The sequence below is a fragment of the Ornithorhynchus anatinus genome, chromosome 1 (genome assembly GCF_004115215.2).
Source record: "Ornithorhynchus anatinus isolate Pmale09 chromosome 1, mOrnAna1.pri.v4, whole genome shotgun sequence".
NCBI classification, from domain to species: Eukaryota; Metazoa; Chordata; class Mammalia; order Monotremata; family Ornithorhynchidae; genus Ornithorhynchus; species Ornithorhynchus anatinus.
In genome coordinates, this window is record NC_041728.1 from 21199106 (window position 1) to 21220693 (window position 21588).

Genomic DNA, 21588 nt, shown 5'->3' on the forward strand with positions numbered 1-21588 from the left:
AAGGGAAGGGGGTGCTCATTCACTGAGTGCCTACTTAGAACAGTGCTTGGCACATAGTAAGCACTTAACAAATACCATCATTATTATTACTGTGTACAACAGGAAAAGAGTCTAATTCTGTTGTATTGTACTCTCCCTCCCAAGTGCTCAGCACTTACTCTGCGCATAGTAAGTGCTCAATAAATATCTTTGGGGGATTAACGTTCATTTATTCATTCAATCGTATTTACTGAGTGCTTACTGTATGCAAAGCACTGTACACTAAACGCTTGGGAGCATACAATACAATAACAGACACATTCCCTGCCCACAACAAGCTCATAGTCTGGAGGGGGGAGTGCCAGTCAAGTAAGAGATGTAGTCTCAAGAGCCCTCTTCTTATTCCTTTCCTTCTACCCCTTTTCCTTCTTTTTTCATTTTATTCCCCTTATAGTTCAACTTCATTCTTATGACTCTGCATAATAGCACCAATTATGGGGCAATTATGTGCAAAAATACGGTATCTCTTGTCATAATTCTTGAATCTAGGAGGATGCACAGTCAGTACCCCGATTTTACAAAGGGAAGAGTTGGGCCCATTAAATTAGAGTTTAGAAGTTACTGTTTCTTCTTAAGTTTGGTAATTTTTATAACTGGATAGAATAGTCTGGGGATTTAAAAAATCCTTCAACGTGACGATAGATTTGTTTTCATTAACTGTTGCCGGCAAATTTGCGGTTGGCATTTCTTTCCTAAATGCCTTCAGTTTTTTGAGAAAACATACTGCAAGGACCAGAGTTCTGAACACTGAGCTCCTTTGTTCTGTAAAGGAGCTCACTTTGAATTCCTCAGAATCATGGCATTGCTGAAAATGGCAAATAAGGCAATAAGTTTTCAATGAGAATGTGCTTTAGCTGCTGATGACCATTTAAAAATAGTGGGTTTCATCATATCACTGTTTATATTAGGACTCTACTAAAACAGTGGGAAAAGGACCATCTGCAATCATCAAACTTTATGAAAACTTCAGCCCTGGAGAAGAAAGGGAACCACTAATAAGACACCCTAACATTTATGCAAAATATCAGCGTTGCGGTTGAAGGTGTTCTGTGTGATAAAAGATCAGGCCTACTTTTTCCTGAAATTGATCGAAATTGGCTTTACAAGCAAGGTACAATGTATACATACACTTTACATTTATTTTAATAGTTTCTTTATAAAATGCTAAAATAATTAGAATAATTCCAGTGACAAAGCAATAAAATGAGATGAACTGAGCTAAATACCTGCAATAATCTCCTTGTTTAGCAACCTTGGCCAGTGAAAAAATGCAGTCGACAGTTGCCAGGTGATGAACTGCCTTACATAATGAGTGATAATGTTCACTGAAATGACTACAAAGGAAAAAAAACAAACAGAAAAAGTGAGCAGATTAATTTCTCAAAGATATTTCTGTAGCATTATGAATTAATCTTTTTTGATAAAATGTGAAATGACACAATTGGCAGACTGTAAACTTGCTCTGGGCAGGGTATGTGTCTATCAAATCTGTTATATTTTACTCTCCCAGACCTTAATACAGTGCTCTGCATATACTAAGAGCTCAATAAATACAACTGATTGATTAATTTACCAGCCAGATAGTGATAAAAACGAAGCTCCTTTCTACCTTAACAAAAGCCACACCTTATTTAATCATTGTTCTCAGCAAAAGAAAGGTACCTCTGTAGTACGCTTGGGGTGAAATCACACAAACTCAAATGACTCAATCAGTAGTTTGCCTGGGCACCAGTAAAATACTGGAAAAACACTGTTATCTTTCTGAAGCAGTGGATTGTTCAATATCAACTTTTCATAGGTGGATATGAAATCTATTTGATTTTTTAAAATATACATTTTTAAATCTGATATTTTGATAGTGGTCCATTTGTTAGTTAACATAAAGATCTGGGATGAAAGAGTTCCAAGTGAAAGATGCAAATTACTTTGAAATTAAAAGACCACTAAGGGAAACAATTAATTTCTATCAAATACAAAAAGAAAATTTACTTTCTTCAAACACATTACTTTGTTTTTGTTTTTTTTTCAAGCTATGTAGGTCAAAATTTAGTAAAATCATGGATAAAAATGGACAACAAAACAAACCCAATCCCATTAGCAGTTCACCTAATATGCTCCTTGAAGAAACTGAAGCTTTAATTCATTTAAATTTTTTAACCAACTGTATGTAGATACCAATTCCAAAAGGAAAAAAAATGTTATCTGAAAGGCTGATATTGGTGCTGAATTAATTGCGAGAAGGTGTGGCAAGACTAAATTACAAAATTTGGATCCTTATTTAACGGCATAGATATGAACATATTCAGATGCGTCTGCAAGAAAAATGGAATTTATGACTCTTATTCTCATACAAAAAGGGAGAAAAGGGAAATGGAGGAAGACTAATATTTTCTATTAAAAACCATTTCTCAGCCTGCATATGGCTCCATGTTCCAGCACTACTGAAATAAATAGATCTTAATGTGGAAGCTTCATAGTGGGCAGGGAGAGTGTTTACCAACTCTGTTTTACTGTACTCTCCCAAGCACTTAGTATAGTGTTCTGCCCAGAGTTAGTGCTCAACAAATACCAATGATTGATTATTCAAGAGAAGCCATCCTTTAATCCCAATTTTGGTTTCAAAGTGTGTTGTGATTTTTTCTGAATCTTCCTAAAGCCTTTAAGGTTTCTAATGCATTTTGTTTGGAAAGGAAATCAACGCTGGAATAAAGTTGGAACATTGTGATTAACATGTATTCCCAAATCGTTACTAATTTCAACTGAAAAAAAGATATTAATATATTTCCTGGATGAGAAAATATTTCACATCTCATGACCCTGAATGGGCACTTAAAGTGATTTCTTTAATATATATAGCAATGCTTCAGAATGAAATTCAGAAGTTTGAGAAGGTTCAAACAACCGAGAAAAGGGATATATACATAAAATCTGAGATGGATGATAGATTTAGCATAAGACCGAAGATTCAGTCTATATTAAAATTATGTGGCTGGATTCCTAAGATTCAAAACAACTTGAGACTAAAGTCAGAATATAGTAACTTCATCTTTGCTATAATCTTGATCTTCCAAATCACTGACAGATGCTGCTCAATCCATAGAAAATAACAAAAGTGAAAACTAGCTGAATTTCTAGTGTTAGATTTAATTTAGTGGAATGTTTAAGATTAACTGATACAGGAAAAAGTACTTTCTTATTCATTTGGGCAAGAACCTCTAACTTGTTTAAATTTCCCTGGAGAAGTATTGTGATTCTACTGTAAAATTACTGTCAAATTAAATAATTATTCAGTTCAACAATTAGACAACACACAAGGAGTACATTTCTCCTGGGAACGTTCACGGAGTTTCTATATCTTCTATCTCTTAGAATACTTTATTCAAAAGTAAAGTGAATGATGCGACTATTTGCTAAAAACTAACCAACACATTAAGACGCAATAGCATTTTCTGAGTGCCAAGTTAGTGCAGTGCATTGTGCCAGATGCCTAGGGAGTTTAGGAGATATGCTCCCTGATGAAGAGTTTGCACTCTAATTGGGGAAGAGGACAAAAAAAATTGCAAATAGAATAAATAATTGAATGTACAATTCAATTCAATTGAATGTATAATAATTGAATGTACAATTCAAGAGAAGCAGCATGGCTCAGTGGACAGAGTCCGGGCTTGGTAGTCAGGGTTCATTGGTTCGAATCTCGGCTCTGCCACCTGACAGCTGTGTGACTGTGGGCAAGTCACTTAACTTCTCTGTGCCTCAGTTCCCTCATCTGTAAAATGGGGATTAATTGTGAGCCTCACGTGGGACAACCTGATTATCCTGTATCTACCCCAGCACTTAGAACAGTGCTCTGCATATAGTAAGTGCTTAAATACCAACATTATTATTACAACTGAATAAACATATATATAAACACACACACAAGTGCTAAGTATGGGTATAAGAAGAGAAGCAGCGCAATCTAGTAGAAAGAGCAGGTGCCTGGGAGTCAGAAGACCTGGGTTCTAGCCCTGGTTCTGCCAACTGCTTCCTGGGTGGTCTTGGGCAAGTTATGTAACTTCCCTGTGTCTCAGTTTCCTCAGTTGTAAATGGGGATTCAATATCTGTTCTCCCCCTTAATTGACTGTGAGCCCTATGTGGGACAGGGACCATGTCCAGTCTGATTAACTTGTATCCACCCCAGCGCTTGGAACAACTACTTCACACACAGTAAGCACTTAAAAATACAATAATAATAATAAGTTCCTAAGTGTTGGATTTGGCTGATGGGTTCATTTGGCTTGAGGTGCCGAGGAACCGATTGGGGAAGACTTACTGGAAGATCATGCTACTATGACTAGGTCTTAAACAATAGTAAATCTTCACACATCAATTCATTTACTGGTGCTCTTGGTACCAGGAACTTTCTCTTGATATACAGCTCTCCTCAAGTTTTGTCACTTGTGACAGTAAGGCTTGGGGATAGCATAGATAATTGAAGTAATAGATAACATACTTCAGAATTGACTATAAAATAACTGCAATATTCGTTAAATCCTTGCTATGTGCCAAGCACAGTACTAATAAGATAATCATGTTGGACACCATCCCTGTTCCACTTGGAGCTCACAGTAAGTAGGCAGGAAGTAGTAAGTAGGAAGGAGAACAGCAATTTAATCCCATGTTACAGATTAGGAAACAGAGGCATGAATTAAGTGACTTGTCCAAGGTCACCTGCAGTCAAATGGCAGAATTGGGATTATAAAGAACCCAGGTCCTCTAGACTCCCAGGCTTGTGCTCTTTCCACTAGACCACACTGCTTCCTGCAAACAACTAAAGAAAGGAACCCACGTCATAATTTACTTGAAAACATGTACTGCAATGGAATCTCTTTGGTTTCTCCGATCCCAATCCCAGATTTCCCTGGGCAGAGAAACATGTGTACCTGTTTACTTTTAATAACTGTGGTATTTGTTAAGCTCTTACTATGTACCAGGCACTGTATTAAGTGCTTTTCTCACCCAATAAATGCCCCTGGTTTCTCTATTGTTCTTTCTTCTTGGGTAACTATTGTCTTGGGCTGACAACCTTGAAACTGAACAAGGGTTGAATGTGGTTCTCCAGTGATATTTTTTATTGTCACAATTCTCTGAAAATATGTACAGTGAACTTCCTCTTTAACACAGGTTGGTGGTGGTTCATTGTTTCCTCTCCTGCCCTGCAAAATGGACCCTAGGGGGCCTCTTTCTCTGTCATCCCAGGTATCTCCACAACTCTACTTTTCCTGAATCACCTCTTTGTGTATTAGGAACACCAGGAGGAGCAATCAATCAGCCAATCGTATTTATTAAGAGCTGACTGGATATAGCACACTGCACTACGCGTTTGGGATAGTACAGTACCCGAGGTTAGGCAGACAAGATCCCTGCCCACAAAGACCTTAGAGTTCCATTAACCTTTTACTACCCAAACATAACCCTGCTATCAGATCTCTGAAACAGTTCCTTCTTCCAGGAAACAATCTCAGTCAGTCTCTATGAGCTGGTGTTTTCTGAATCATAGCTATTGGACATTTACACAATGGCTTGAGGTGACCATCAGTGTGCTCTCCCTACCCCCACTCCCACCCAAGCTGTCTCTGGCCCCTCCATTTTCCGTTCCAGAACCTTCCTCAGCGAGCAATTCATACTCGGACAGTGGAAGCTACTAATCCCCCTTCGAGAGTTCTGGTGGGGGCCTACTTCGCTGCTGTAACCCACACAGAAAACTAAAGCTAAACAGAAGAGTTTCAAGGGGTCTAGCCATGGTTTGGGACACCTGAGCAGTCTTCCTACATAGGTCATTGCCACAGAACTGGTTCCAATTTTACATCCAGCCTGGGATCCCACCTGGAGCTCTGTTGACCACTATCCTGGGGAAACAGCAGTAAATCTACTGTTCCACCAGCTGACTTGCCAGCAATAGAGTTGGCAAGTGGGCAGAGAACCCACTTAGAGAAGGGGTCTTAGGTACCTTACAGATTATCTGCATTGGTCAAATAATGCATGGTGTTACAACTGGAGCTTACCGTCATATTTTGTATAAAAAAAAAAAAAAAAAAAGATTAAAAGAGAAGAGTGAAATAAGTAAAAAGACATACGAGCAAGAGGTAAGAAATAAGAGCTTTGAAAACTAGGCAAGTTACAAAATCACTTGGATTTTATTGGAGAAGCAGCGTGGCTCAGTGGAAAGAGCACGGGCTTTGGAGTCAGGGCTCATGAGTTCGAATCCCAGCTCTGCCACTTGTCGGCTGTGTGACTGTGGGCAAGTCACTTAACTTCTCTGTGCCTCAGTTCCCTCATCTGTAAAATGGGGATTAAGACTGTGAGCCCCACGTGGGACAACCTGATTCCCCTATGTCTACCCCAGCGCTTAGAACAGTGCTCGGCACATAGTAAGCGCTTAACAAATACCAACATTATTATTATTATTATTATTATTGCAGTCTATATTACAGGTATCAAATTATTTAACCTAGTTTTGGAAAAAAGGTTCTAAAGGATGGCTTTGGAAAATATGTACGAGACATGAGAAGCTTAAGGAGCATGTATCCCAGTGTTAGGCAACTAAAACATGCAGAAAAATGATGAAAACCGGTGCAAGGAAGCAAATCTAAAAACTCTGAAAGCAACTTTCTGGGCTTTCGAAGAGCTACAATATTCGGGTAACAGCCAAGGTAGTGACTCATGGACTACAGCAAAAATCCCCAGCACCAGTGTGTTTAGTACAATACCAATAATGTGTGTTTATTCAGTAAGCAAAGACTGATGAGCTTAATTTCAAGAGATTAAAAATAAAATCAAAGTGCACATGTACCCAACTACTTTAGAGCAGGCCAAAAGAAATCAAAGCAGCAAATTCTACTTTCCTTTTGAGAGAAAGATTTTCCGGTCTACTTCTCATAGCAAGAGTCAGATTCTATTTTTCATTTTAAACTCACTCTAGAAAATTTAGCCATTCAGTGTTGCAGTCAAGGACTAGCTGCTCCCGGAGCTGATTCAGATGTCTGTAATTTTCAACAATAAAAGGAGAATGGAAGCGGCTGACGGCTTTTGTGCTGGAGAAGAAGAAAAAAACATAAATAGGATATCAAGGTTACTAAAGAACCAGTTATGCCATCGCTATGGAAAATTAGAGTAGTTCTTTATTATTCTCTGGTGAACCTTGAAAATAAATAAATGCAAAAAGGGAACATTCTATTATTGTTGTACTGAACTTTGTTGATTCCAATATTCTTCGTTGTGAATAAAGTGCATATTTGGATACCATATGGTACAGTCTGGGTAGAAAGCTTTAGAAATTCATTTCTCAATATAAAACCTACTTGGACAAAAGAGAGAATTTAGAATTTTCTGATTATCAAAAGGAAGTCCTTTCCTTTTTAAAGGATTAATGGATTAACTTGTGGGATTTCTACTACGCCATGAATTTAAATAAAGCAAAAAAGTGACTTATAATGACAATCTCAAAGAAGAAATGTTTATTTAGTAATATGCACTATGGTGACTCGATTTTCCTCAGAAGGGCTTTGAAGATGGTAGGGAGCAATAGGCGCTGGGGGGGGGGTAGTTCCAGGCTGGGGGGTGAACATGAGCAAGAGGTTGGAAGTGGGGGAGAGATCAGAAAAAGGCACAGTGAGCAAGTTAACTTGAGAAAAATGAAGCATGCACGCTGGAGTGTAGCTGTAGAAGAGTAGGTAAGCTGGAGTTCAATAACTTAATATTTGAAAAAAACAATTTTTTTAAATGAATGAATTGGGAAAGTTATGGATTTTTATACACACCTTCCAACCTTAGCCCAATCAGATGGTATAGATGATGTGAGAGAATTCTTTACTTCTATCATAAACTAAAATAAAAAGAGATAAAGCTATATATTATAACTTCTAAAAAAAAGTTAACATATTTATGAAAATGCACTTACCTCAAAATTGCCAAGACTTATTCAGTGATGATCTTAGATGATTATCCGAACATTTTCAAAAGGCCAACAACCCAGAAGTTTAAAACATTTTGTGAATATAGGTGAAATTAATCAAATCATATCTGTATTGTAATTGATAACAATGTACCCAAATATATATGTAAAAAATGTGAAATTTATGTAAATCATCAACTCTATCCAGCAATAATATACATATTGTTCCAAGTCAACATGTTTACCTACTCTCCTTAAAACAAACCGAAAGAGTAACTTAACACTGAACGTGCCACGCTGACCCTGGAGGGCTGAATGACTAGCGCAATATTTGAAGAGAAATCATTTTTAACTTTTAATTTGAATTTCTAAATATAATTTCATATTGTAGAATCTTTCTGAAGGCTAAGACCCATTTCCCTAAACCAACAGCAGTGCAAATTAGCACCAGTACATCATAGCACACCAATAAGAATCTCAATGCAAATCCAAAATACAGGGCTTTTTCTTTACATTTTACTAAAAAATTACTTCTTTAGGCTTCTGGTATTCCCTGCTAATGGTTCAGGATCACAGTAATATGGGAATGTGTTAGGTTTCTGTGCTTCTGGCTTCAAACCTGGGATGACATTCAGGATGATAAAAATCTAGGTTGCTGTACCTCAGCTCTGGCAAGAACACTCTTTACTCACAGAATGAGATTCCAAGACCTCCCTTGGTAACCTATTCTGGGTCGTAATAACTCACTGTCTTCTTTATGTCTACTGTAAATCCCTCCTACTGCAGTTCCAGTTCATCTGCTCTTCCTTTGAAAACAGTTTCCTGGCAGATATCATTGCTCCTGAGACTCTACACTTCCATGTCTGAGGTAAGGCATCACGTTATCAATCAATCAATCAGTGATATTTACTGAGTGCTTACTGTGTGCAGAGCACTATACTAAGTGCTTGGAAGAATGTAATACTGTAGAGTTGTTAGACAAGATCCCTGCTCACAAGGAGCTTTAAGAGCCCAAAGGAGGAGAGAGACATTAAAATATATTATAGATATGGAAAATGGCAGGTAACTCAAAATCATAATACAAGTGTCAGGAATCAATCAATTAATCAGTGGAATTTATTGAGTGTTTACTGTGTGCAGAGCACTGTGCTAAGCACTTGGGAGAGTACAGTAGAGTAGGAAGACACAATCCCTGTCCTCTAGGAGTTTTCAATCTAGACGGGAGGACAGACATTAAAATACATTACAGACAAGAGAAACAACACACTATAAAGATATGTACGAACAGACTATAAGGATATGTACCTAAGTGCTGTGGGGATGAGGGTGGGGAAGGCAAACATCAAAGTAATTTGGGAATAAGAACTTAAATGCATAGCGGTCACAGAAGAGAGGGAGAATAGGGAATACTGGAAGTGATGGCAGTGGTAGCAAATGGTGATGCAGATCTCTAAAAGGAAATTTTACTGTCATTGCCTGTGGGTTCAGATCTCCCTTCTGAGCTCTTATGCTCCAACTTATTCCCTTCTTATCCTCATGTAGTAGTTTGAGAGGGGTAAGGGATCTGAGGGTACTGAAGAAGGTGCCAAACCTAGCAGAAATGGGATATCACGATCATAATTCCAGAACCCTGACACAGGTCCCTCTCCTTTGCCCCAGGCCTCTCTGGGAAGCAGCATGGCATATATTTGGGGCTTTCAGCAAAGAATCACTACACTCTAGTGCCCACCTTCAGTTTCCCAAATTATCTTCCAGGTATGATGACGAAATGTCACATGAGTAGCAGACTGCAGATGGTCATTCTGAGAGTGGAATAGCCAAGGTCAAGTATCAATCTCCCTGTCTTCAATTAGACTAGATCCCACCTGTATAAGGGTTAGACGAGAGGAGTAACACATTCCCTTTTCCACGTCTTCTCTCTGATCTGTAACTCCCTCCCCGTCCATATGCAAGAAATCACCACTCTCCCCACCTTGAAAATCTTGTTAAAATCCCCCTCTCTTCCCCACAGCACTTACGTACATATCCTTATATTCTGTTGTTTCTCTTACCTGTAATTTATTTATTTTAATGTCTGTCTTCCCGTATAGAGTGTATACTCCTTGAGGACAGGGACGCTTTCCCTGATGAAGCCTTCTCTTCCCTGACTCCTCCTCCCTTCTGCATTTGGATCTGTACCCTTTAAGCTCTTGATATTCACCACATCCTCAGCCCTGCACCACTTATATACATATCCTCAATTCATTTATTTATATTAACGTCAGTGTCCCCTTCTATATTGTAAGTTCCTTGTGGGTAGGGAATATGCCTACCAACTCTTCTGTTCTGTATTAATAATAATAATAATTGTGGTATTTAAGCGCTTACTTTGTGGTAGGCACTGTACTAAGCACTGGGGTGGATACAAACAAATCGGATAGGACATAGTTCCTGTCCCACATGGGGCTCACAATCTCAATCCCCATTTTACAGATGAGGTAACTGAGATACAGAGAAGTGAAGTCATTTGCCACGCTCTATCTTCCCCAAGGACTTAGTATAGTGCTCTGCATAAATACCGCTGATTGATTAATCTTTTTCTGTATTGAGGTGAGTGAATGAATGAGTCTCACCATGAACTTAAGAAAACATACCTTTACCTAAGCAGAACTGGCGCCAATATATGGGAGCCATGGATGGGTATGAATTTTCATCGTATCTCTCCTACTGACTCACTTTGAGGCCCGCTCAAAGTTAATTAATTTTTAATTAGACTTCCCCATCACTGCACTAAAATTGCAGTTTTATCTGAAAGGGATGTCATTAACTTGTTAATCATAATAAGAAATTCCAAAAATTAACAGCACTACGTGGTTGTTAGGTGTCCGTACTCTTTCATGAGCCCACATTCAGAAAGCCTCCCAAAGGATACCAAGAAATATATAGACATGAAAAAAAAATCCGAGCAGATGATGTTCATGAAACAGAATACGAATGAAAAAATGCAATGTACCCAGCAAATGAAATCTTGTCACCCAGAAACAATTATTTACAAAGCAAAACATTTCAACTTTCATGTTCAAAACACCAACTAGCTCAATGTTCTTTGATAAATCAGTCAAGATTATGTAATTACTACTATTCCCTGCTCTAACAACAATTTATTTGAGTAGGAAAAGTGGTGTGTCAATGAAGCAAATAAAATATTTGCAAATATTACATGGACTATTGTAAATTTCACACTTTTGTAAAATTCAAAATTCAGGATCACAGCTCCTAGAACAATCATCACAAAACCTCCCTGCTTTCCTCTAGCATTCAAGCATTCACAAAAATTGACATTATTAGCATCCTTCTCTTTTTGGAAAAGAATGGTGAAAAAAATCATCTCAAAATATACTTAGGACTATTAGGATAGTAATCCAAATTATTTAATATCATCAAATTTTTATGTTAGTCTCATTAAAATTTCAATGGTAAATTTATCACAGCTTTTCAAACAGTTTAAAAAGACTGTTGTAATCATTCCCCAAGATAAAAGACAAACACCCCCAAGCATACATTGCTGAGACTGTTTCTGAATCCCTGAAAACACTCTGCATTGGAGTGTACCAGTCTGAAAACAATTAAGAAACTCAAATCCTGAATTCTCATTTTTTAAAAAATAAAGCAATGATTGAAGAATGAATCCTATTCTACTTTCTTCAACGAAAACGGAAAACTTAATGAGATTATTTTAACCCATTAGCAGCATGGGTCAGTGGAAAGACCATGGGTTTAGGAGTCAGGGGTCATGGGTTCTAATCCTGGCTCTGCCACCTTTCAGCTATGTGACTTTGGGCAAGTCACTTAACTTCTCGGTGCCTTAGTTACCTCATCTGTAAAATGGCGATTAAGACTGTGAGCCTCGTGTGGGACAACCTGATTACCCTGTATCTATCCCAGCTTTAGAAGAGTGCTCGGCACATAGTAAGCATTTAAGAAATACCAACATTATTATTATTATTATTCATTCATTCGATCATATTAACTGAGCGCTTACTGAGTGCAAAGCACTGCATCAGGCACTTAGGAAAGTAAAACACTACAATGAACATTGACATTCCCAGCCCACAATGAGCCCAAACGTTTCTTAGTGCATATTTTAGGTGTTTCAAAAAATATGATTGAGATAGGCATTTATATTACCTCCTGTCCTGATACCGTTACATATTGTGCTGAAGGATTCTTAAGTATTCTCCGTATTTCTTGCAAATGGGCATGGATCTGAGAGGTCACATCCTGGATTTCATCCTTCCTTTTACGTATTGATGGAAAATCCGTGAGGTCCTGGAATAAGTGAGTTTTATCTCCAGTTCTACAAAAAAGAAAACATTATTAGAAATATATTCACATGCACCCAGTGAGGATATGCCTATAAATGAGAAGCAGTATGATGTAGTGGATAGAGCACAGGCCTGGGAGTCAGAAGGTCATGGGTTCTAATTCCAGCTCCACCACTTGCCTGTTGTGTGACCTTGGGCAAGTCACAACTTCTCCCTGCCTCAGTTTCCTCATGTGTAAAAAAAAATGGGGATTAAGAGTTTGGGCTCAAGGTAGGACAGGGACTGTGTGCAACCTGATTAACTTGTATCTACCCCAGCACTCAGACCAGTGGTAGGCACATAGTAAGTTCTTAATAAGTACCATAGTTATTATTATAATTATTATAAATGGGCACAATGTATCTGACAATTCACAAGTGGCTTGGCAGCCAAATACGTATATATCAACATTGAACAAAAGCTAATCAATTACTGGATCCACTCGAGAACTACATTTTCATTCATTCAATAATATTTATTGGGTGTTTACTACAGAGCACTATATTAATTGCCAGTTTGTTTAAACAATAAACGGACACATTCTCTGCCCACAACGAGTTTACAGTCTAGAGGAGCTTCCCACTCTGCCTCAATCCCAGTTCTGAAGATGTGGTTTAGAAATCCAAGCACCCTTGCATTTCCAGAAATCAAACGAGGTCTTCATTTATCTCTTTATGTCATTAGCAATTTGCATGATTAGAATAAATTCGAATCCTGGGGCCCCCAACCCCTGGCCATTATCGCACTTCAGACATAAATATGCTACTACAGTGTAGCTCCGCCCTTGCACATCCCCATTTTGGGCCTTTATCTTCCCTCTCACTTTTGATAAGTCCTACTTTTGGTTGGGCTAGCAGTTCAATATGCTTTCTCTCTCCTCTGACCAAGGCTGAATAGCTAAACTAAGTTATGCTTGGTTGAGACTCAATTCCTCATATTCATTCATTCATTCAATATTTATTGAGCGCTTACTAGGTGCAGAGCACTGTACTAAGCACTTGGAATGTACAAATCGGTAACAGATACAGTCCCTGCCCTCTGACGGGCTTACAGTCTAATCGGGGGAGACAGACAGACAAAAACAATAGCAATATATAGAATCAAGGAAATGAACATCTCATTAAAACAATAGCAAATAAATAGAATCAAGGTGATGTACATCTCATTAACAAAATAAATAGGGTAATGAAAATATATACAGTTGAGCGGACGAGCTCAGTGCTGAGGGGAGGGGAAGGGAGAGGAGGAGGAGCATATCACAAAAATGCATACATATGAACCTTCTACTTTCCCTCTCAAAGCAGATCATTCATTCAATCTTATTTATTGAGCGCTTACTGTGTGCAGAGCATGGTACTAAGCGCTCGGGAAGTACAATTTGGCAACAGATAGAGGCAATCCCTACCCAACAACGGGCTCACAGGTCTAGAAGGGCAAGACAGACAACAAAACAAAGCAAGTAGATCAATAGCAAGCATATATAAATACCTAACACAAAAGCACCTGACTGCCTTCTTGGTCAAAAAGAAAAAAGTAAAGGGAGGATAGCGTATGATCTACTACTTACTTAGCAGCTTGTTCATTAAGTATCTTTAAATAGTATTCCACTGGGTCAAGAAGTTCAGGAATTTCCAGGAAAAGCTTCCGGAGCAACGAGGATTTGACATTGGAATGAATAGCAGGAATTAAAGGTTGAATTTCTGTCTTCAGGCGGCATAAGTTCTTGACAATCAAGTAGAATTCTTGGGTAGAACACTGAAAATGGAAATCATTTTAATGTGAAGACCACAAGGTACTTGCAAATGGTGCCAAGGCAACCTGACATTTGGGCAGGATAATTTTGCAGCCTGTCATTTGCTTCTAGGCATTGACAAAAACAAAAACCAAACTCAAGGTGAAATGGTGCAATGTTACCGTAGGGCCAAATTTTGATGGGATAATGATCCTGACTCAAGGAACCCAGAGGTTTTGTCAGGAACCACTTCAGCTTTGGGTCACAGCTTCAAGGAAGAAGCAGAAATTCACAAGTATGACTAAAATCCACAATCAGAGCCCTTGTAACTATGGATCGCAGACAGAAAAAAAAGACTCTGGATGCGTACTGACAGTCATCCACAGGTAAATACACTCTATCCTACAGTACAGCAGCACTCTCTAGAATTTTGGCTTCATATTCCTTTAGATTTTGATGTTTAAAATGGCTTATCTAACCTGAACTCTTACACATCATTTTATATAAAAATAATTCTGCAGGCCATCTGGGCATCTAATAATGTTGGCATTTGATAAGCGCTTACTATGTGCAGAGCACTGTTCTAAGCACTGGGGTAGATACAGGGTAATCAGGTTGTCCCATGTGAGGCTCACAGTTAATCCCCATTTTACAGATTAGGTAACTGAGGCACAGAGAAGTGAAATGACTTGCCCACAGTCACATAGCTGACAAGTGGCAGAGCCGGGAGTCGAACTCATGACCTCTGATTCCGAAGCCCATGCTCTTTCCACTGAGCCACGCTGCTTCCCATCTGTGACTCTGACTGTGCCAGAAGATTTTAATTAATGCTTTTGATTATCAAAAGACACAATCATCTCAGAAACTTCAAACCATATCATTTTATTGTCATCATCAAAATGTTAGCCATCTATAAGCACTGCCAGAACTTTACTCTGAGTCATATGGCTTAAACTTCCTCACAATCATGTAGAAGGACACTTCAGCGTTCTTTACAATTTTAGACATTTCATTCAGGTCACACAGTTTGTAGCCACAGCACTTCTCTTCAGTTGGCACACCAAAGAGAAGATTATTGAGAATATGCTGATGCTAAGGGATAGACATGTGTTTGCTGATTTTTCCAAAAGCATAGCTAGTTAATCTACTAAAAATAAGCTCAGAAGTAGACTGTCCCAGTGGAGTTCATAATAAAATGTTTATTTTCTAAAACTGATTGGTCACTGAATTTTCTCTACCTTTCATACTCACCACACTGGCCAAAGGACATGTATTTACACAAAAAAGTAAAGCTTCAATTGAAACCATTTTCTAGAGAATCAAAGAACCCTTTAGCAAAGTAGTTTTAAAAATTCTAAAACAAAAACACCATCTGCACGTTAGTGATTTAGTAAACATAGTCAATTCTGACTGCCTCAAAATATAAAAACGGCCACATCTTTTCAAAGAAAGCATACCTGCCTATCGGTATCGCATCATGAACTATGTTAAATTTCAAGTAAATTTAACTATTATAACAAAGTTGAGGTAGATTGTCTTTCTTTACATGATACCCTTCATTACAAGAGTTGCTAAAACACAGTGCAAATGAAATATTGTAAAATTTTCTCTAAGTTTGCTATCAAAATAAAATTTCAATTTAAATGTTAACAATTATGAAACTTATTGGTCTAGGTTCAAACAGGCTTTTTCCCAGTCAAATAAAAATATCCTTATGAGCTTAAGGAATATAGGGCTGGGAGTGAGAACAAATAATCAAATAATCAGCTTGTCTTGCTGGTCTGAAACCTTAGGAACTATTTGCAAAAATGACCTGAACAAAGATGAACTTGGGTGAGTGTGAGTGACACAAGCTTGACTATTTTCTCAAAATATTTGCAAGGGTTTGTTAGCTTTTTATAAAAGGTTAGAAAATGGGGCCCCCAAAATATTTTCCTTAAATATCCAGTTAGGCTCACCAGAACATCCAGAAATGTTTCTATTTATCTTGCTAAATTTGGTTTGGACATAATTACCTTTTTGTGATAAATGCTACAGAGGCCTCTCTCTAGATCAGGCAGTCTACAAAGATGATTCTGTAATTGGCCAAACATGCTGGATTCGTAAAGAAGAACCTCAGACACAGCATCCAGGCGAGCATTTATTTCCCTGCAAGAGAAGAGTAACTTTAGAAATATGGAATCTTAATTACTATTTGGATTAATTATATCCTGAAAACTTCAGAGTACTTATCTTCCAGATCACAAATTCTTTCTGATTGTGAGTAGATGGCCCTTCAAAAATACATTAGTCATATGAAGAAAGGTAGTGGTCAGTGCTGACACTTTGCAGGACTAAAGCTGCCTGTGAGCTCCACTCATGAAAACTGAAAGGGGAAAGACAAGTGAGCCACAGGTTCTATGAGCAGAAAGCTGTCTTTGATTTGGAAGCAAAAATGGAAATCGGTACCTATGGAAGTAATCTAATAAGTGAGTTAGATGGATGTCAAATTTTAGAGCTAATAGGTTGATAAAGTAGTGGGTAATTGCATGAATAAGGAATTCACACCTTTGGAAGTGTTAATAGACAGCCTGAGGACAAAATTCACCTACAATTTCTACTAGTCGTATTTATACCATTGGCAGGGCATGTATCCAGAAAAAGTTTGGATATCTACCATTCAAGGTTTTACTATCTCTGCCCCATAGCAGGCAATTTCTGTTGGGCAGCCGATGATGTTTCTGCAAGATTTGAACCAAAGATACAAAATTCTCTTGCGATATGAGCTTTAGGCATGAAATTATGGTAATGCTAATTAACTGGACAAAAAAAATTCTCATTAAATCGCTAGCTGAGAAAATATGTATGTAGAACATGCAAATGGTAATCAAAACACTTGTTTCCATTCAACAAACGGATACGTTTTGCCCACTTACGCCAAAAAATGGAGTTTTTAGATAATTGACTCTACATGAATAAACAATTACTGAATTCACAACCTGCAGTGCTTTCCATCTGGTAACCTTAAAGAGATTCAGGAACATCAGACATGCCAACAAAAATCTTTTCTAACTGGCAGGTTTCAGGACACCAACATATTGAGCATTTAAAACTTAAACTGAGCTATCTAATAGAACTTAACCCTCCTAATAATGTCACTATCAGAATCTTTTCTAACCAAGAGTTTGTATCCAAATGTGAGTTGACATGATGACGTGATCCTACTTCTTTCGGTCTCTGACATTTTTCCATCATTTACCAAGGGACTCTACCCTCACACGGGGTCTGACAAATGGCAAACTGAGCATGTGGGGAAAACTAAGTAACGAACTGTTTCTTAGCAAAGCAAAAGTCCTTGGTGGCTACAGGGGAAAAAAAGAGAAATGGTAGCATTCCATCCAGGGATAAATCCCTTATTCTCAAAGAGTATGGATCTCACCCTGGCTTCCCATGAGATTATGCTACTAATTTTAATTAATATTTGTTTTCCCCATAATATGAGACTCTACCCATCATGCTTTAACTATGATAATTCGCTATGTAACTATTCAGTCTAGGAGTTGGTCTAAAATTTTACACAATTAAAAGGAAACTTCCTCTCATTTCCTTAATGTCAAAGCCAATCAAATTTGCATTTTTCCAGACCTCTACCACACCCTGAAAAAAAAACAACAGATCTTTTTACTTGAACTTTTGACTGCTGATTTTTAATCCTTGTGCTCTAGGTTTCCCGATCCTATGAAAACACTTTCTAGTACCCTAAAGATTCCTGCTATATAATCGTTAGCTACAGGCTAATTAATGCAGTAGCTGCTTAAGTTAGGTCACACGCACTAAGAAATTGAAATGCTAAGCCTTCCACTGAGAATTTTCATGGTCTGGAATGACAAATATTAGCATTGTAGAAAGGCAGAAAAACAACTGAAAGGTTTGACAGAGCCCACAATGGAGCAAATTGAGGAAGGACAAGAAAACTACTCATGAGAAATTACTCATTTTGGCCAAAGTGAATTTATTCCAGTTGGTTTGGGGCTCTTGGGGTGCATGTCCCCTTAAAAACTTCATATGCCACCTCACCATCCCCTGCCCCTTTAATCCCCTAGAGGGACATGTAGAAGGAGAACATTCCCACCTTCATCTGCTCCCTTAAAACCTTGATCTCCGGCATGGCATCAAAGAGCTACAAACCCTGCCCAATGACAGAACTGTATAAGAAGTAGAGCCAGAGAACAGAACCAGGCATCATGACTTACTACCCAGTTGTGGGGATTTATAAACAATAAGAATGGAGGCATATTGGTGAACTAAACCCCATGGATATAATGGATTCAATCCTGGGTTAACACCAGATGTATCACCCATTCTAGCCTTTCCACTAAACCCATTTTCCTCCTTCTAGCCTTTCCACTAAACCCATTTTCCTCCTCTCTTTTTTATTGAGAGTTTTAGATAACTTGAGATGGCTAGAGCGTGAAAAAAACATACAAAAAATTAGCGACCAATCAAATTTCTTATGAAACAACTACACAAAATGCAAAAATTGCTTGGTCATTTCCAACGGAGTCGAGCTCCCTCTAATCACCTCCTATTTTTCCCTTAATGTAGAAGTAAATGAAGGTACTGTTTGCTATTAAGGGAGCTTGGAGGAAAGTCTGCTTTGCCTAGAAGAGGTAAATCTGAGAAGGATGTCGATATGATTTGCCGAAGATGAAAAGTAACAGAAGAAGAAAGGCAGTGCCTACCAGAGGTGCAGACCAGGGCCCAGACAAGAGGAGTTAGAGAGAGAGCATTCAGAGAACGACTTTAAAGAAAAATGGTTAGACCAGGAGAGCAAAGTCTCATGAACCATGGCAAAATAAAAATATGATATAGCCGAGACAGCAGAACCAAAAAAAAAAATCCAGTAACAGGAATAGTGAGTGGACAATTCCAGAACTGGGGTGGGGGTCGCTACGTAAAGAAAGGGATATTTGGTGGGGGCCTCATATGTGTAGGACTCATTTTGTCACCAGCACCATCAAAAGGGCTGGAGTAGCGGCTTGCAGGCTACTGCTGCAGTCATGGTGAAATGCATCATACGTGTGCGAGCCTCATGACAAGTGAAGAGGAGCCACCCACAACTCACGAGCCACAGTCTGGCCAACCCCGAGTTACACTCTGCTGCTCTTGTGGCTGCCAGTCCTAGAGACTGCTTGGGCTGACATTTGGAAACTTTAAAGCACAATTAAATTGAGCTATCTGGGGTTGCTGCTTTTCATTCTGGTCTATTTTTCTATTTATCTTCTATTAATCAGAGGAATGGCTTTGAAATCAGATGAGAATTTAGCCCAATACATTGGGCAGGGAGAGAGAGGGGAGTGGAAGCGCAGAAAACGAAGAGAAAATGAATAATTCAATAAAATGGTAACAAACCACTTCAGAATAGGAGGAAGCTGGTAATGCAAAGACAATCCATCTGGGCTGTTCTCTTGGCTTCAGAGAGACTACAATATTTTTGCTCTGTATCTCTGGTTCATTTCCTTCACTTTAGAGCCAGGTTGAGGAAGATCTCTTCCTTTTCTGTTCATAAGAAGGTGTTGATTAACACTGGAAATCCCTTGGGCTCTAAAGCTGGCTCAATCTCATTCTTCAGCAGTCTTCCAAGTCTTGCGCCCAAACGAACTCCACCTCAATGAAATTATGTGCACAGCCTAATGGAAAGAGCACGACCCTGACAGTCAGGGGACTTGGGTTCTAATCCCAGCTCTGACACTTGCCTGTTGCGTGACTTTGTGCAAGTCACTGCCCTTCCTCCTTGCTCCAGTTTCCTTATCTGTAAAATGGGGATTCAATATAATAATGTTGGTATTTGTTAAGCGCTTACTATGTGCAGAGCACTGTTCTAAGCGCTGATAATGTTGGTATTTGTTAAGCGCTTACTAGGTGCCGAGCACTGTTCTAAGTGATGGGGTAGACACAGGGGAATCAGGTTGTCCCACTTGGGGCTCACAGTCTTAATCACCATTTTACAGATGAGGTAGCTGAGGCACCGAGAAGTTCAGTGACTTGCCCAAAGTCACACGGCTGACAAGTGGCCAAGCCGGAATTCGAACCCTTGACCTCTGACTCCCAAGCCTGTGCTCTTTCCACTGAGCCACGCTGCAATATCTGTTCTCCCTCCTACTTGGACTATGAGTCCCATATGGGACAGGGACTGTGACCACTATGATTAACTTATCTACTGCAAAGCTTAGAACAGTGCTTGAAACATAGTAAGTGCATAACAAAGAGCTTAATAATAATAATGATGGTATTTGTTAAGCACTTACTATGTGCCAAGCACTGTTCTAAGCAATGGGGGGGGATACAAGGGAATCAGGTTGTCCCACCTGGGGCTAACAATCATAGTAATAGTGTGGGTCCAATTGTGTCCAGCCTGATTAACTTATATCTACCCCAGGCTTCAGTGTACAGTGATGGGCGCATAGTAAGTGCTTAATGTACACAATTATTCAATTTTTTTTTTAATGTCAGAACCCTAATATCCAACATTATCTTAATGCTAAATTTCAAACAAAAACAAAAGGAAAGAGTTGCTTTTACCGTGATTTCAGGAGTGGTTGGGTGACCCATTTTTTCAACCTTCGCCGTCCAAATGGAGTTTTGGTGTGATCTAAGACCCAAAGTAGACTGCCTTTGGTTTTCAAATCCGTCTACAAAAAGATGAGGAAAATGTGTTTTATTAACTGGGCAAGAGGACTTTCCTAAAACTCGTCCCTCTACGGATCTTAACGATGTTCATGGTGTGCAAATTTTGCTTGTATTGCTTTCTTACTGAGGGTAGCAAAGGAAACCTTTACATGAACCCCATGCGGGAGGGAGGCTCTGCCAGTAACGGATTGATCTTACCCGCCAAACCTGGCAGTTCCTCCCAGTCATACATTGGCCCTACCAGACAAACCTGTACATACTGATGAAATCTCACCATTAATTGCATCGTTTTGCAATCTGGAACCATATACATATGCAGTTTTTTGGTTTGTTTGTGTTTGTTTTTAATTTCCAAATTTAGGCCCTGTGTTTTGTTTTCATATGTTTTGTTTTCTGTAAGAAAGCAGAAAGGATCGTTCCTAAATCCTTTCAAAGGTCAAACCGCGTGCTATATTCAATAACGGTTTTTGTAAAATGGGCGCGAGTTTAGCAGTCATGTATTCGCATTGGGATGTCCAGACTGGACCCACTCTCCTTGCCTGTACGGAGGCATATGGGGACCCGGTGAGAGGACAGCTCTATGCAAAACATAAGAATAATAACAACTGTGGAATTTGTAAAGCACTTACTGTGGTGAACGCAAGAAAATCAGGGCAGACACAATCCCTGTCCCACATGGGGCTCCCAGTCTAAGGGGGAGGAAGACGAGGTCGTCTTTGACTTTAGAATGATTTTTACATTTCTATTCTTTCATCTCTTTTTGTCCATCACCAATCCTTCTCCCACTAGTCTCCTCTCTATGGTGCAAACTCCTTGGAGGTAGAGATCACATCTACTAATTCTATTTCACTATCCTAAACACCTAGTACCGT

General features: G+C 38.9%; 1 protein-coding gene across 1 annotated transcript in view; it reads right to left on the reverse strand.

The window, feature by feature from the left end:
* MSH3 (mutS homolog 3) overlaps window positions 1-21588 on the reverse strand; it is a 109021-nt gene that overhangs the window by 37745 nt on the left and 49688 nt on the right. The window contains exons 12-18 of the mRNA XM_039911283.1: window positions 20609-20718; window positions 16063-16195; window positions 13883-14070; window positions 12140-12308; window positions 7839-7903; window positions 6996-7112; window positions 1266-1373 (exon numbers count right to left, since the gene is read on the reverse strand). Coding sequence (XP_039767217.1) covers window positions 1266-1373; window positions 6996-7112; window positions 7839-7903; window positions 12140-12308; window positions 13883-14070; window positions 16063-16195; window positions 20609-20718 — 890 coding nt within the window. The remainder of the gene's footprint in view (window positions 1-1265; window positions 1374-6995; window positions 7113-7838; window positions 7904-12139; window positions 12309-13882; window positions 14071-16062; window positions 16196-20608; window positions 20719-21588) is intronic.